Here is a 16861-nt window from a genome sequence, read left to right as displayed (position 1 = left end):
AAATATCAAATAATATACTACCAAAATTAAATAAATTTTCATATATACATTACCAATATTAATAGTCTGATTAGCTATGAACACTTTTAAAACGACTTTCATAAATATTGGCTACTTATCAAGTTGTTGATTTAATTTTAATTATTTTGTAATTTGTAAACAAAGATCCACAAGTTTTTATGACCAGGATCCAACGGGTCAACAAAATTAGCTGGTCTTTACTACCAAAAAAAACAAAATTACCTTTTTGATTTTTTCTCTTCTAATCAAAAATAATCTACCCCTAAAATGTAAAACAAAAAATGTGAAGTTACAATTTATGTAATATATTAAAAAACAATTTATCTTTTATACCACACATATATATCTTACACTATTTGTAGATAGATGCATAACTCTAGTAGTACATAATTACATGTTGTTTTCATCTATATAACTCTAAATACAGTAAAATCAATCACAAGTAAAGTATACTACACGTCAAGAAGTGCCTTGATTTTTCTCCTCCCTGTTTTACCTTAGAAAATACAGACATTACAATCGTAAATCATTTTAAAATGTCTTTTAATCATGCAATTTCAAAACTTTGATTAGACTATGGGCCAGTTCGTTTAATCATGCAAGTTCACGTTTTCTTAATCTGTCTCTGGTTTAGTTTTAGCGACACTAATTACCGAATTCATTGCTTTTAAGTCGCTCACTTGTAATTTGAGGGTTGAAAGGAACAGACCTTATAATATATTATTGAAAACTTGAGGGTTGCCACTACAGTGACATTATATTCTATTATAACATATATAAGTTATAATAAAAATTAAAATCTGTAGAGTTGTGCAGAAGGTGCGGTGTAGCTTGTGTATTCTGAATTTTTTTTTTTATTGAAAACATTGTAACAGTTTTTCCTATGATTTTGGTTTTACATGTCACTCTGTATAAACCACAAAAAAAATATGAGAAAACATAGGCTTAAGAAAATAATTCAATATTAAATTAATATGTAACTGATGATTCCATATTTATTCAAAACTGGCATATTCGTTGTCCTGTTAACCACTCAAGTCAAACTCTCATTAATACATGTATATATACATGGGAATGAAATTATCATAACCTTCCATCCTAATGTTCACGTGTACTTAATCTTATATACTTGCTTTTTGAAGTACAAAAAGCAAAATAATAACCTTAGTTTACATGTAATTTTGAGACTATAATACATGAATTTAATATATTATTGGTTTAGTGAATTAACTTAATAGTTGCTTTTCCTGGTTTCTTTTTGCTTCATACTGAAGATGTTACTGGGTTAATCTCCGAGTGAAAAAATCTGAAACAAATCAATAACTTGAGGTGAGAAATGTGACAACCCGTCCCGTTGACCCCACTAGCCCACCGCTAGCTTGCCCCCATAGGCCCGAAGCTGGCCCTGCAGGGCATCGATCCTAACCCCTCACTGGGCAAATGGAACTATTCATCCAAATCCACAGTAGGTTATTGGTGTGCCAGGCGTTCCTCGAACCCTGGTCCCCACCCTTTGACAACCTTCCCACAGGACAAGCTGTCACCAATTGACCTGCAGATCAATTGGTGACAGCTTGTCCTGTGGGAAGGTTGTTAAAGGGTGGGGACCAGGGTTCGAGGAACGCCTGGCACACCAATAACCTACTGTGGATTTGGATGAATAGTTCCATTTGCCCAGTGAGGGGTTAGGATCGATGCCCTGCAGGGCCAGCTTCGGGCCTATGGGGGCAAGCTAGCGGTGGGCTAGTGGGGTCAACGGGACGGGTTGTCACAAGAAAAAACACCAAAAGAACTATTTTGATTTTATATAACCAAAAAACACCAAAAGAGCACTAAAAAAGATACCAAATTTAGAGAGGTTAATTTAGAGAAGTCTTCTATAATGTTTGGCAAGAAGGTTCCTTCTGAAATAAGGGATCAGTTGAAGTCGGTTATTGGTATTTCTAAAGAGGGGGGTATGGACTCGTATTTGGGCATTCCTGAAAGCCTCCAAGGATCAAAAACGAAGGTTTTTGGTTATGTTAAAGATCGGTTGGATGACCGAGTCAATGGTTGGAATGCAAAGCTCTTATCGAAAGGTGGTAAGGAGATTATGATTAAATCAGTAGCGCTGGCACTTCCTAACCATGTGATGTCCTGCTATAAATTGCCGCAGGAGTTGACATCTAAATTAACGGGTGCTATTTCAACCTTTTGGTGGAAATCCAATGATAGGACTCGTGGTCTACATTGGGTGGCCTGAGATAAATTATCTAAGGATAAGTGTGAAGGAGGTCTAGGTTTCAGAGCCCTGGAACAATTTAATGATGCTATGCTAGCGAAACAGTATTGGCGGTTAATTCAACATCCGACGTCCTTAATGGCTCGGGTGTTGAAGGGCAGATATTTTAGAAATAAACACCCTCTTATGGCCAAAAAACCATATAACCCCTCCTTCGCTTGGAGGAGTATTTTTTCAACTAAGGAATTGGTGGAACATGGAGCGCGGTGGGCGGTAGGATCGGGTTGTTCTATTTCGGTTTGCCGTGACCCTTGGATACCGGATATTCGACCACGCCCAGCAAATGGTCAGGGAAGACACTGGTTACCGAGTTTGATGGTGAACCACTTAATTAATCCTGTTACGAAGGATTGGCATTTGCCTGCTCTGGAGGAGTTTCTAGATCCGGGGGATATACAGATTATTCGGAGTATGGCGGTCAGTAAAGTCCAGCGACCGGATCGTTTAGTATGGCACTTTACCAAGTCAGGGAAGTATACGGTTAAATCAGGATATCGGCTAGCCAGAGAATTATTGACGGATGTCGAATACGGGCCGACTTGTATGGCCCTTAGGGCCCAATCGTGGAAACTTGATGTTCCCTCGAAGGTCCAACATTTTTTCTGGCAAATTGCTTCGGGCACTCTCCCAGTGTTGGAACGGCTTGCGTATAGGGGTGTCCGGTGTGATACTCTCTGCAAATGATGTGAGTCTGCACCAGAGACGATTAACCATGCTCTTTTTGACTGTCCTCGTTCGCGCGATGTTTGGGGTTTGTCGCCGGTTTTGGTAGTTCCGGATGGTTTTCCATATGCTTCAATCTATGCAAATTTAGATTTTATTTTTTGGTGGGCAGATTCTCAATCGGGGGATCCAGATGTAGCTATCCACCTCCCCTGGATACTTTGGTCACTATGGAAAGATAGGAATAAAAAGTTTTTCAGGGGTTAGAGGCAGAGCCGATGGAGATTTTACTCCAGGCGAATAATGATAGACTATTGTGGGAAGAAGCCAAATCTTACTCAGATAGCTATTTACATACTACACCTCTGCTGGAGGACAGGGGGGTGTTTCCTCGTTGTCAGATTGATGGCTCATGGAAGGGTTCAGATCCTCTGCAGGGACTGGGGTGGTGGTGTTGTAGTGATGAAGTTTCGACGCTTCTTCTGGGAGCACGGAGCCAAAGGCGCGGCTCCACATCCTTACATGCAAAGCTACAATCCTTGATTTGGGCTATGGAGTCACTTTTGGCGGCGGGAGTGGATTGTCAGAGTTTCAAGACAAATTGTGCAGAACTGGTGGCGATGGTGGAGATGCCTGACGATTGGCCAGCTTTTTCGAATCTGTTGGAGGAGTTTTTTGTGCTCAGATCATGCTTCCCCTCCTTCTCCCTAACCAGGATCACTAGAGAGCTCAATGTACGGGCAGATTGTCTAGCCCGTTCTTCAAGATCTTTACTTTCAGAAATTTCCTTTGTAAACTCTTTCCCTCCGGTTTGGGCAACCAATCTTGGAGTTTTATTTTAATTTAATTAATGTTTGGTTGAAAAAAAAAATACCAAATATTTTAATAGAACTATAGCAATGAATCTGAGTGATCGGCATGTCAATAGAAGCAGTACTTATACAAAAACAAATAAGCTGTCATTTAGGGTTATAGAAAAATCTTTCATTTAATATATTTTTCTTAATAGTTATGGTTCCTATAATTACTCCGAATGGTTAGTAGGTTAGGAAAATAATAATTCTAAATTTTCAAAAATACATTTACAACTGTGATCGATAAAGAAAAAACATTTGTTATATTGGTAGATATTTTAAGAAACAATCAATTAGTTTGTTATTAAAATGGTATATTGTTGACTGTTTTGATTTTTAATTGTCGATTAGTTATGGCAAGTACAAATTATTAGGGATATATTTAATTCTGATTTCCTTAATATCTATGTTTAATTAATTTTTCCGAGATTTTGGTATTAATTTCCGAGATTTTCCTAGATTTTTTTTTTGATCAAATGATTTTCTGTAACATCCGCGAACCGGAATATGCGTTTTTGGTTGGGGTGTCGATCGATACCCTTGTAGCATCGATCGACACCACTAATTCTGGGTTCGTCGGGTTTGTTTCAATCGTTGATTTGGACCGGTTTGGTTTAAGGAAACCATTGAACCGGGTCTTAAAAGGAAGAAAATGACCTAGGTCGTGTTTCAGAGGTTTTTGTGTCGCCGTTTGAGAGAAAACAAAAGGAGAAAAACAGTTTCAAAGGTTCTTGAGAGAGTTTGTGGGATTTCAAGGCGTTTTTGGTGAGATCTTGCTGTGGGAGTGAAGATCCAAGGCTAGGAACGTGTTAGAGGGCTGCTGAGAGTGTTGGATTCGTTTCCTTTGGTCTAAATCTTCCTTCAAAGAGGTGAGTGCATGACCATGGCTAATCTAAGCCTTTGATTCCCTTGTTCTTGCTTGTTGTTGCTTGCTTGTGTGTTTTTTTCTTGCTGGGAATTGGTTGATACAGTTTCCTACGGAGGTATAAGGCTTGGGTTTTGAGTATTGGACGTTTTGGAGGAGATTGGGAGCGAGATTCGACTCTCGACTTCGCGCGGATCACAGTTGCAGAGGGAATGTCGATCAACACCACTTGGTGTCGGTCGACACCAGCAAGTCAGGCATCGATCGACACTGTGGGGTAGTGTCGGTCGACACCATTGAGCTAGTGTCGGTCGCCACTAGGCTGGTGTCGGTCGACACCTCCCTTCCAGCGAGACGATGTTTGATTTCCTGGTTTGTGTGTTTGTTTGTTGCTTGTTTTGGAACTTTGGAATCATTGTTGCTTGTGTGTATAGCCCAGTAGATGGGAGGATCGCCTCACTAAGTATTTGTGATAATACTTACGCATCTCAATTGTTGTTTGTGGTGTACAGGTAAAGGCAAAGTGTGATCGTGGAATCAAAGGCAATAAAGAGGAGGATGTTCTAAGGACTCGACTGGATGTTGTCTGACATTGTTAGGTTGCTAGAATTGAGTCGTTAGAAACATTTCTAGGTTGCTGGTTCCTTGTTTCTTGTTGTTGGGTATTTGGTTATTGCTTATGTTATGATATTGGATTATTGTTGGATTATTATTGGTTTATTGGATATTTATTGGTGTGTTGTTCCGCTGTTGATTGTGAATGTGGTTAGGTGGCTAGTGGATATGGGACCACTAGTTGTAGTTTATTTATATATTTATATTATTTATTATTATTAAAAAAAAAGGGTCGGTTGTTTCATTTTCCTAGATTAAGCTGCTAATATTATATGAACTTCCTTATAAACTAAGTGCTAATTAGTTTTAATTAGTTGTTTAAATTATACGCTAATTTTGTGGGTTGATTAATTTAAGGGGTGGTATTGGATTCTAATTTATGAAGATTTTTGAAGAGTTCAACAAAATCACTAAAAGTGAATAAGTGAAAGATTGTTACAGATTGCTAGAGAGTTTTGTTGATTAGTTTTTTAAAATCTTGTAAAGTCCTCCAAATAATCTCTGTATTTTTGTGATATTTTCCATGACTTTATTTTGTAAATAAAGTGTCTAAAATCATGAACCAATAAAATAATAATTGAACTCATTAACAATCCTAAATTTTTTTGTTTTAATTGAATAACACAAAACTTTTAATGACTTTATAAAAGTCTGAACATAAAAGTCTGAATCCAATAACCCAAAGTTGTTAAAATTTTAAATGACTTTTTACAAATCACAAACTATAACACTAAACAAAGTTTAACAAAATCTTGATCTAATAACAATATACTCTACATAACTTTTAAAATATTTAAAACTCTATTTAAATCTCAAACCAATAACCTCCACTTAGATTTTATAGTAGGTCTTAATAAATGTCAGCCATTTTTTTTTTTTTTGAAATGATAGGTTTGTAGTTTGAAGTATGCGAGGTGTGTAAGACGTTCATCACATACGTTGCTTTTATAGTAGGTGTAGGATGTTCTAAAGAATATACCATAGTATTTAAGATTTGATCATATTATCTTGGAAGATTTGGTAAGTTACTAAAATTTAGTAAACAAATGAAACAACCCTTCTCGTTTTTTTTTTTTTTTTAATACCTTAATTTACTAGTGGTCCCATACCCACTAACATCCTAACAACAATCAATAACCGCGGATAACCAAATAAAACAATTCCATTAATCCAATAAAATTCCAACATAAATAATCCAATAACCAATAACACCATAATCCAAACAAAGAAATAACCAAAAGCTACCATCCTACAATATTCCAATGACTTAATCTAGCAACCTAACAACAGCTAGACCACAATCAATCAAGCCTCTAGAACATCCTCCTCCTCATTGCCTTTGATTCCACGATCACACTTTGCCTTTACCTGCACACCACAAATAACAATTGAGATGCGTAAGTATTATCATAAATACTTAGTGAGGCCGTCCTCCCATCTACTAGGTTATACACACAAGCATATGAGACCCTCATGTTTAAGCAAAACAAACAACACACAACAATACATCAAACCAGGAAAACAAGTCTCGGCTGAGACCAGTGTCGACCGATGCCTCACGGTGTCGATCGATACTACAAACAATGGTGTCGACCGATGCTAAACAGTGTCGACCGATGCCCCTCTAAATGGTGTCGACCGATGCTTCCTAGTGTCGATCGATGCCTCTTCTGCAGACACGATCTGCGCGAATCCGAACATCGAACTCTCCTTCCCAATCATCTCGAATCCGTCTCAAACTCACCCAATGACCTCGGAAATCACTAGGAATCACAAAAGCAATGAACCCAAGCAACAAAACAACACAAACATCAAAGAAAACACCCAAACAAGAGAGATCTCATGCTTAGATCAACCATGGTCAAGCACTCACCTCTTTCCAGGAAGATTCTGAACAGTAGGAACGAAATCCTCACTCCTAGCAAGCTTCTAACTCTTTCCCAGCTCCAAAACTCTCAAGAACAGCAAATAATCTCCTAAACTTTTCCCAAAAGCTTAAGAACACTCTCTCCTTTCTTTTTCTCTCAAAAGCGGCGAGTACAGACAAATAACACGACCTTGGGTCGTTTTTCCCCTTTTACACACGATTTAGAGATTTTAATTGAACCAAACCAAACCAATCAGCAATTAAAATGAACCCGACCAAACCGGAACACATGGTGTCGATCGATGCCCCCAAGGGTGTCGATCGACACCCACACCAAAATTACAAAAATTGGTTCGCGGATGTTACAATTCTCCCCCACCAATATGGATTCGTCCCCGAATCCCGCAATATCGTCCATCTGCCAAGGACCTCCGTGCCACCGTCAGCACGGCCCGCACGTCCCCAGACTGGACTAAACACCGTCAGCCAAGGTTTCCCGTGCCACTGTGGCAACAGCCCGCACACCTCCGACTAACCCTCGAGGTCTCCCTCTAGCCAATATACTCGCATCATAAACAGTATTTGCTCACAACTCAGTGCTTCCCCCGTCCGTGGTCGCAACCAACAAATCATGCCGGCTCGCTATCAGGCCAACCGCCTAAAGCTACGACATGCAGGAAGTCACTCACACACACACTCCCCCCGCTCTCGGTTCGCAACCCTCGAGACATACCGGCTCACTGCCGAGCCTCGGCTCACAGCTACGGTATCCAGGGAGCCTCACATATCCCGCTCTTGGGTCGTCACCCTCAAGCGCGCTCTCGGATTGTCATCCAAAGCAACATACCACTCCCACTCTCTGGCCACAAAGTCCATCGAGCTATCGGTATCACGTGAGTTGGGCCCGCACGGCCTTGAGCAAAACAAATACTGATGCCAACGAGTATCTCCCGGCTAGATCTACCTCAACATTTCCACAAAACTTTCCCTTTTTAGAAACATTCTATTTATGGAAACCTTCCTTTTGTGGAAACTTTCTATTTATGGAAACTTTCAAAAAATAGAAACCCAAGCTATTTCTCTTTTCCCATGACAACAACAGTCAAACATAAAGAAAAATACTCATCTTATTAATCTCAAAAATGTCATAATCGTTACAATCTCAACGAAATTACATCAGAAAAAGCAAAAATACAACAACCAGAGCAATCAACCCGCATCCCGAGCACCACCTCATCTTGATACTTAGTCGCACAACCAACTACCCCTAAGCGACCAAATATCAAGAGAGATGGGCTGGAATACTCCGTACCCGCTCCAGCCACGAACTACAACTCGGACCTGGCTAGACAAGCTCAAGTTGCGGTCTGCTTCTCAAACCACTTCTTAAACCTTGCCTTCATCCTCGCCTCGGGCTCCCAAGTCTGCTCCTCTACTCCGTCACAGTCCCACAGGACCCTCATCAAAGGAATCTTCTTCTTCCGAAGTTCCTTGACTCTCCTCTCGAGCACCCTCAATGGCCTCGCCTCTAAAGTCATGTTAGGCTGAAGATCCTTAGGAATCTTAGCCAACAACTGATCACCTTCGTGAAGACACTTCCTCAGCATCGACACATGGAATACCTTGTGGAACGCACGCATAACCTCAGGCAACTCCAACCGGTATGCCACTGGTCCCATCCACTCAACCACTCTGAACGGACCCATGTACCTTGGACTCAACTTAGTCTCTGTCAATGACCTGTTCGGACCCCGCAACATGGCCATCTTGAGGTATACTCTATCACCAACCTGAAACTCAAGATCCTTTCTCCTCTTATCAACATAGCTCTTCTGCCGATCCTGAGCCTCCTTCATGTTCAGCCTCAAAACCCGAATCTTCTCCGAGGTCTCCTGAACAAAATCTGCACCAAATATGCTCCTCTCCCCCACCTGAGTCCAACATAATGGTGTACGACACGGCCTCCCATACAAGGCCTGGTAGCTGTTGTTATAAGCAAACTCCACCAAGCACAAGTGATCTGCCCAGTGACCACCCCAATCCAGCACACACATCCTCAATAAATCCTCCAAAATCTGGATCGTCCTCTCTGACTGACCGTTCGTCTGAGGATGATAGGCTGTACTCATATGCACCTTCGTGCCCATCTCCGCCTGAAATGCCTTCCAGAACACCGAGGTGAACTTGGAATCTCTATCAGACACAATACTAGCAGGCACACCGTGCAATCTGACTATCTCCCTCACGTACTTCTTGACCAAAACCGCTGCTCCATCAGTTTTCTTGATGGCCAGAAAATGCGCAGACTTAGTCAAACGGTCCACAATGACCCAAATAGCATCAAACGTCCTCGACACAGGCAAACCTACCACGAAGTCCATCGTGATCAAATCCCACTTCCACTCTGGAATGGGTAAACTCTGTAATAAACCACCAGGAACCTGATGCTCCGCCTTTACCAGCTGGCAAGTATCACACTTCGCCACCCAGTCGGCTACGTCCTTCTTCATCCCGACCCAGTGATAATACCGCTTGAGGTCACGGTACATCTTGGTCGCTCCTGGATGAATAGAGAACTTGCTCGAATGAGCCTCTCTCAGTATCTCCTGCCTCAAATCCTCACCCTTGGGCACACAGATCCGACCATGCACAAGGATAGTACCATTAGCAGAAACCTGATACTCTACACCCGCAGCCTTAGAGGCATTCATCAGCCCCTCATCGCTCCCCTGAGCTAACCTCACTCTGCTCAACAAATCCGCTCTATCAGCTGCCTCCAAACCCAAAGGTTCCTGTGAGATAACACACAAACTCAATGCACTAATCTCACCTACCAACACCTCCATATCCTGCTCCTGAGCCGAAGCCACCCGCTTCCGACTCAAGGCATCTGCAACCAGATTAGCTTTACCAGGATGGTAAGCTATGTCCAAATCATAATCCGCTACTAACTCCATCCAACGCCTCTGCCTCAAATTCAGCTCAGGCTGAGTAAAAATGTACTTCAGACTCTTGTGATCTGTAAATACCTGTACCTTCCCACCATACAGATAGGATCTCCAAATCTTAAGAGCAAAGATCACTGCTGCCATCTCTAAATCATGAGTAGGATAATTAGCTTCATGCTTCCGCAACTGCCGCGAAGCATAGGCTATAACCTTCCCCTGCTGCATAAGTACACAACCCAACCCCACTCTAGAAGCGTCTGTATACACAACATAAGGCTCGTCCTGCTCAGGCAGTGCTAACACCGGCGTGGTAGTCAACATCTGCTTGAGACTTGCAAAACTTGCCTCACACTCTGGTGACCACACAAACGGGACATCCTTCCCTGTAAGCTTAGTCATCGGTTGTGCCATACTCGCAAAACCCCGAACAAACCTCCTGTAGTAACCTGCTAACCCCAGGAAACTCCGAATCTCAGTGGCACTCTGCGGCCTCGGCCACTCCCTGATGGACTAAATCTTCTCTGGATCCGCTGAAACTCCCTCAGCTGAAACAATATGACCCAAGAACCCCATCTCACGCTGCCAGAAACTGCACTTACTCAACTTAGCAAACAACTTCTGCTCCCGCAGCTTCTCCATAACTGCCCTCAAATGCACTGCATGCTCCTCAGGACTCTTAGAATAAACCAGGATATCGTCGATGATAATGATGACATATACATCCAGAAACTCCTGAAACACACTCGTCCTGAATGCAGTCTTCCTCACATCTGCCTCATCTATCGGTATCTGATGATAACCCGACGCCAGATCTACCTTAGAGAACCGAGTAGCACCTCCCAGCTGATTCAACAACTCATCAATCCTGGGAAGAGGGTACTTGTTCTTGACAGTGACCCGGTTCAAACCCCATTAGTCAATGCACAAGCGGAAACTCCCATCCTTCTTCTTAATAAATAACACCAGTGCTCTCCACGGTGATACACTAGAACATATAAATCCCTTGCTCCATAAATCCTCTAGTTGCTTCCTCAGCTCAACTAAACAAATACTCAAGTATGCCGACATCAACTCGCCGCCACCTAAATATCAACCCTCTTGTTCGTCCAAGAACCTCTAGTAACTTGCCACTTAGGAAAACTTCCCCAAGATAACTTATTCCAGAAATAGCTTTTCCACTTAGCAATTCTCCACAGTAAATCATCAATACGAGCGTAATAAAACAAACAAGTACCATACGTTCGCATATTCTGATTCACCGCGTCAAATGCTTTGCAGGCAGCTAACTCAAACCACTTGACTTATTCCCTCCAACAAGCTTACCAAAACCTTGGATCTAGCAACCCTGTCCATCTCCAATGAACTTCATCCAGCATCGTTACAACGATTAGTTTATCCTGCCATGAAGGCTTTTCGTGAACTTATGTATCTGGCAAACATGCCTCTCCCGGCTCAATCCTGCTGTAACTCCCCTTCCCGGGACTCCGGCACCACCGGCCTCACAATCCTGGCGCACAGCCAAACATTCATAACCGCTATGGTCATAAAACCTTGTCCCAAAGGTCAACACATCCAAAACCCGAGATTAAACCACCGTCAATCTCTCAAGGTCTACATTCAATCGTTATGTTTATACTCACGTCCTAGGAATTGCTTGCTCCCAACTCTTCCACTCTTAGGTCGCAACCTTCGAGTCATACCGATCTCACTCTCAGACCAGCGTCTTCGAGTTATACCGTCTCACTCTTGGCCCACAATCCTCAAGATCTCGGTATCAGGGGAACGAGTCATACCCTCAGGAGAACAACATCCCCTCTGCCACTCTCGGAGCCCTCAGCCCCTCGAGCTATCGGTATTCAGGGGAATCACCATCCCCTCAGGAGCAACAATCCTTAACGACTATAAACATCTCTCGACACAACTACCTCCTGTGGTCCGAGTATAACATTGCAATGTTACACCTGCCCACTCAACTTATATCCAACTGGATTAACCACCAAGCAGAGAAATATCTGCTCTAACTGCATATGTCCACCTATCCGCCTCTCTAGGCCCTATACCTCTTGAGAATAATCTCATACCGGTCATCTACAACTGCTCCATCCTCTTAACATAAGGTGGAAAGTCCTCAACATCCGCAGCCCTCGACTGCACCCCGCCACATGCGGCACAACTGGAGCCTACACTGGTACCCCTCTCGGTAACCGCTCCAACAGCACACCAACAGATCCGCCAAGCGATCATCTCGACCCTGGGCTCCACCTGCTGCAACCCCACACCTGGGTTCCCAGCACCCCCGGCACGCTCACCGGCTAATCCCCTCTGGTCCCTCCTGATACGCTTGTGACCCTCTGACGTACCTCCTCGTGGAACTCTGGACCACACACTCGCTGGCCTCGGGACCCGCCCGACAATGACCACGACCACGTCCCCGTCCACGACCAACTACTCAAACACCTTAACCACTGATCTTCCAAGAACAGAGGCTAACAAGCAGAAAACAAATCAATACCACACATAGAAACATAACAATAACTCACCGTGGAATCTCATTGAAGGCTCGAAGAGGATGATACTAGGACTCCATACCGCAGACAAATTTACTAACTACTCATAATCAATTCCATCACACAACATCATGCATCAAGCAAAAGGAAAATAATTCACCCAATTAAATTCCTAACCGCTCTAAACATCCATTTAACCATCCTAGAACCGTAAAGGCTCTGATACCAAAATGAAACAACCCTTCCCGTTTTTTTTTTTTTTAATACGTTAATTTACTAGTGGTCCCATACCCACTAACATCCTAACAACAATCAATAACCGCGGATAACCAAATAAAACAATTCCATTAATCCAATAAAATTCCAACATAAATAATCCAATAACCAATAACACCATAATCCAAACAAAGAAATGACCAAAAGCTACCATCCTACAATATTCCAGTGACTTAATCTAGCAACCTAACAACAGCTAGACCACAATCAATCAAGCCTTTAGAACATCCTCCTCCTCATTGCCTTTGATTCCACGATCACACTTTGCCTTTACCTGCACACCACAAACAACAATTGAGATGCGTAAGTATTATCATAAATACTTAGTGAGGCCGTCCTCCCATCTACTAGGTTATACACACAAGCATATGAGACCCTCATGTTTAAGCAAAACAAACAACACACAACAATACATCAAATCAGGAAAACAAGTCTCGGCTGAGACCAGTGTCGACCGATGCCTCACGGTGTCGATCGATACTACAAACAATGGTGTCGACCGATGCTCCCCTTTTACACACGATTTAGGGATTTTAATTGAACCAAACCGAACCAATCGGCAATTAAAACGAACCCGACCAAACCGGAACACATGGTGTCGATCGATGCCCCCAAGGGTGTCGATCGACACCCACACCAAAATTACAAAAATTGGTTCGCGGATGTTACAACAAAATAGTTTGTAATCGTGGATATATAATTCGAAATTGGAGATCACATAATCTTGGTAAAATATGTTAACTGTTCAATATTGTGTTGGTAATTTCCGAGATTTGTTTAGATTTAGTTGAACTTCTTTAAGAAATTCTAAACTAATTATGGGGGATTGATTTAGTTAGATTGTTTATGGTAGGTTTAAATTTGAGCCGATTTTTATGTGATATTTAAATGTTAGGTGATCTCACTTAATTTTACCCAATTTGGTTAATTTTATCAGATTTGGTTCGGCTATCAATCTGTTTGGTTATAGATTAATATCAATCTGTTTGGATACATAATTTATATATCATTATTCTGTTTTCAGTATCATTTCATGTAATAATCTCTTAATCTATGTCTACTTATTAAAAATGTTTCCCTTTTAATAATATACTAGAGATTGGACCCGCACATACGTGCGGAGGTAATTTTAAAAGAACTAAGTTTGTAATTAAGTTTGGATTATGCGGAGTTACATTTGTAATTATGAATGTTAAAAATGTTATTAACATTCATAATCTAACTTTGTACCAATTTATTTTCAGTTTGGCTTGGAAAGAAGATGATTAGATTTAAGTACATTAAAAAATAGTAAGAGAAAGATAGTATACAGATCTGTTTATGTGTTTCTAGAACCCGTCTCATCCCATATACGGTATGTCCCTTTTTATCTTATAACCGTAGTTTTAATAATATTTTATCAATTTGAGATTGTATATTTTAGTCCAACAAATAAGGAAGTAGGTAAAAGACTCACATCCACATCACATTTTATTTGTAAATATAATTATTTGGTATAACATTTATAACATAAACTTATATTGGTTTACCTTCATCAAATTTCTAAACGTTTGAAATAATAACCGCTTCACCATAAATTTTGGATTCACATAAAGTATAAATTAACTATCGTAATTTTATAATCTCATCTTGATATATTTATTTCTTGTTCTTTTTCCTATGAAAAATAGTTTATATAATGTTTTTTTAGATTACCTGTTCCCGTCTCGTATCTGATCTTCTTTTTTTTTTTACAATTATGTATTAGTAAAACTAAAATTATTTGGGGTTAATTTCTGTGAAGTAAACCTATGGACCAACCCGCACTTTTGTGCAGGGTTTTTATTTTTTATTTTTAATTTGTTTAAATTGTTTATATTAGACAATTTATTAAAAATAGTGAGAAGACCTATAATATATAAATTTTGACAGAAAACATAAATTTGTGTAATTTAATTCAACCCAAAGTCTTTAGGAGCCATAATTATAGAAGTTCATTATAATAAGTATTGATAAAATAAAAAATGAAGTTAAAATATATAAAAACTAATATTATTATTAGTTTGGTAAAAATAAAAGAAAAATAAAAAAAATGAGTCAAAACAGTATATGCAATTCAATTTGATCATGTAGAAGTAATAAAAAAAATTCAAAGTTGTAAAGGTTGCATTCATAAAAATTACAGATTCAAAATATAACTTTGTAATTAATTATTTTAAATGAAACTTTCTGATTGTTTGTTTAACTGGTGGATATATGTCATGCTTTTTTGTTTTTTTTGTATCCCTAAATGTGCTCCCTAATTAATATTATAGATATATGATTATTTGTTTCTATTTAATTGTATTAAATTGATTTGTTATTTCTGTAAATATCTCACAATTTAAAATCAAATCAAATATGTTTACATATATATATATATATATATATATATAATTTTCTATTTAAATTCATTGATTTTTATGGAAGCAAACTTTAAACTTTATACCATTTCCAAAATATAGGGTAATTTTTAATTTATAATTAATTTCATAATTATTATTTTCATAAATATTAGATTTTTGACTAACAGTTGTTGTTTACCATATATTGTTTATTCTTTTATTTTTAATTATATAAGTAATTGAGCCTGTTTGGCAACATGAATATATGTCATGCTTTTTTATTTTTTTTGTATCCCTAAGTGTGCTCCCAATTAATATATATATATATATATATAATTTTTGATTTAAATTTTTTTGATTATTATGAAAGCAAACTTTAAACTTTAAACCATTTCCAAAATATAGGGTAATTTTGATTTTATTATTAATTTCATAATTATTGTTTCCATAAATATTAGATTTTTGACTAATCGTTTTTGTTTACCATATATTATTTATTTTTTATTTTTAATTATATAAGTAACTGAACCTATTTGGCAACATGAATATATGTCATGTTTTTTTGTTTTTTATATTCCTAAGTGTGCTCCCCAATTAATAGTATAGATACTAGAGATTGGACCCGCACATACGTGCGGAGGTAATTTTAAAAGAACTAAGTTTGTAATTAAGTTTGGATTATGCGGAGTTACATTTGTAATTATGAATGTTAAAAATGTTATTAACATTCATAATCTAACTTTGTACCAATTTATTTTCAGTTTGGCTTGGAAAGAAGATGATTAGATTTAAGTACATTAAAAATAGTAAGAGAAAGATAGTATACAGATCTGTTTATGTGTTTCTGGAACCCGTCTCATCCCATATACGGTATGTCCCTTTTTATCTTATAACCGTAGTTTTAATAATATTTTATCAATTTGAGATTGTATATTTTAGTCCAACAAATAAGGAAGTAGGTAAAAGATTCACATCCACATAACATTTTATTTGTAAATATAATTATTTGGTATAACATTTATAACATAAACTTATATTGGTTTACCTTCATCAAATTTCTAAACGTTTGAAATAATAACCGCTTCACCATAAATTTTGGATTCACATAAAGTATAAATTAACTATCGTAATTTTATAATCTCATCTTGATATATTTATTTCTTGTTCTTTTTTCTATGAAAAATAGTTTATACAATGTTTTTTTAGATTACCTGTTCCCGTCTCGTATCTGATCTTCTTTTTTTTTTTTACAATTATGTATTAGTAAAACTAAAACTATTTGGGGTTAATTTCTGTGAAGTAAACCTATGGACCAACCCGCACTTTTGTGCAGGGTTTTTATTTTTTATTTTTAATTTGTTAAATTGTTTATATTAGACAATTTATTAAAAATAGTGAGAAGACCTATAATATATAAATTTTGACAGAAAACATAAATTTGTGTAATTTAATTCAACCCAAAGTCTTTAGGAGCCATAATTATAGAAGTTCATTATAATAAGTATTGATAAAATAAAAAATGAAGTTAAAATATATAAAAACTAATATTATTATTAGTTTGGTAAAAATAAAAGAAAAATAAAAAAATGAGTCAAAACAGT

The 16861-nt window shown here is 38.7% G+C and overlaps 1 protein-coding gene across 1 annotated transcript; it reads left to right on the top strand.

Moving 5' to 3' along the window:
• The first annotated feature begins 2428 nt into the window (after positions 1-2428).
• On the top strand, positions 2429-2986 carry LOC147943979 (uncharacterized). Its single transcript, XM_087512424.1, has one exon. It carries the CDS (start codon positions 2429-2431, stop codon positions 2984-2986), a length of 558 nt encoding a protein of 185 aa, XP_087368550.1.
• Positions 2987-16861: the final 13875 nt, after the last annotated feature.

Source organism: Camelina sativa, chromosome 5, assembly GCF_030686135.1.
Source record: "Camelina sativa cultivar CO46 ecotype springtype chromosome 5, ASM3068613v1".
NCBI lineage: Eukaryota > Viridiplantae > Streptophyta > Magnoliopsida > Brassicales > Brassicaceae > Camelina > Camelina sativa.
Note: the sequence above shows the minus strand (reverse complement) of the source record. Positions and strands in the feature narration are given on the sequence as shown.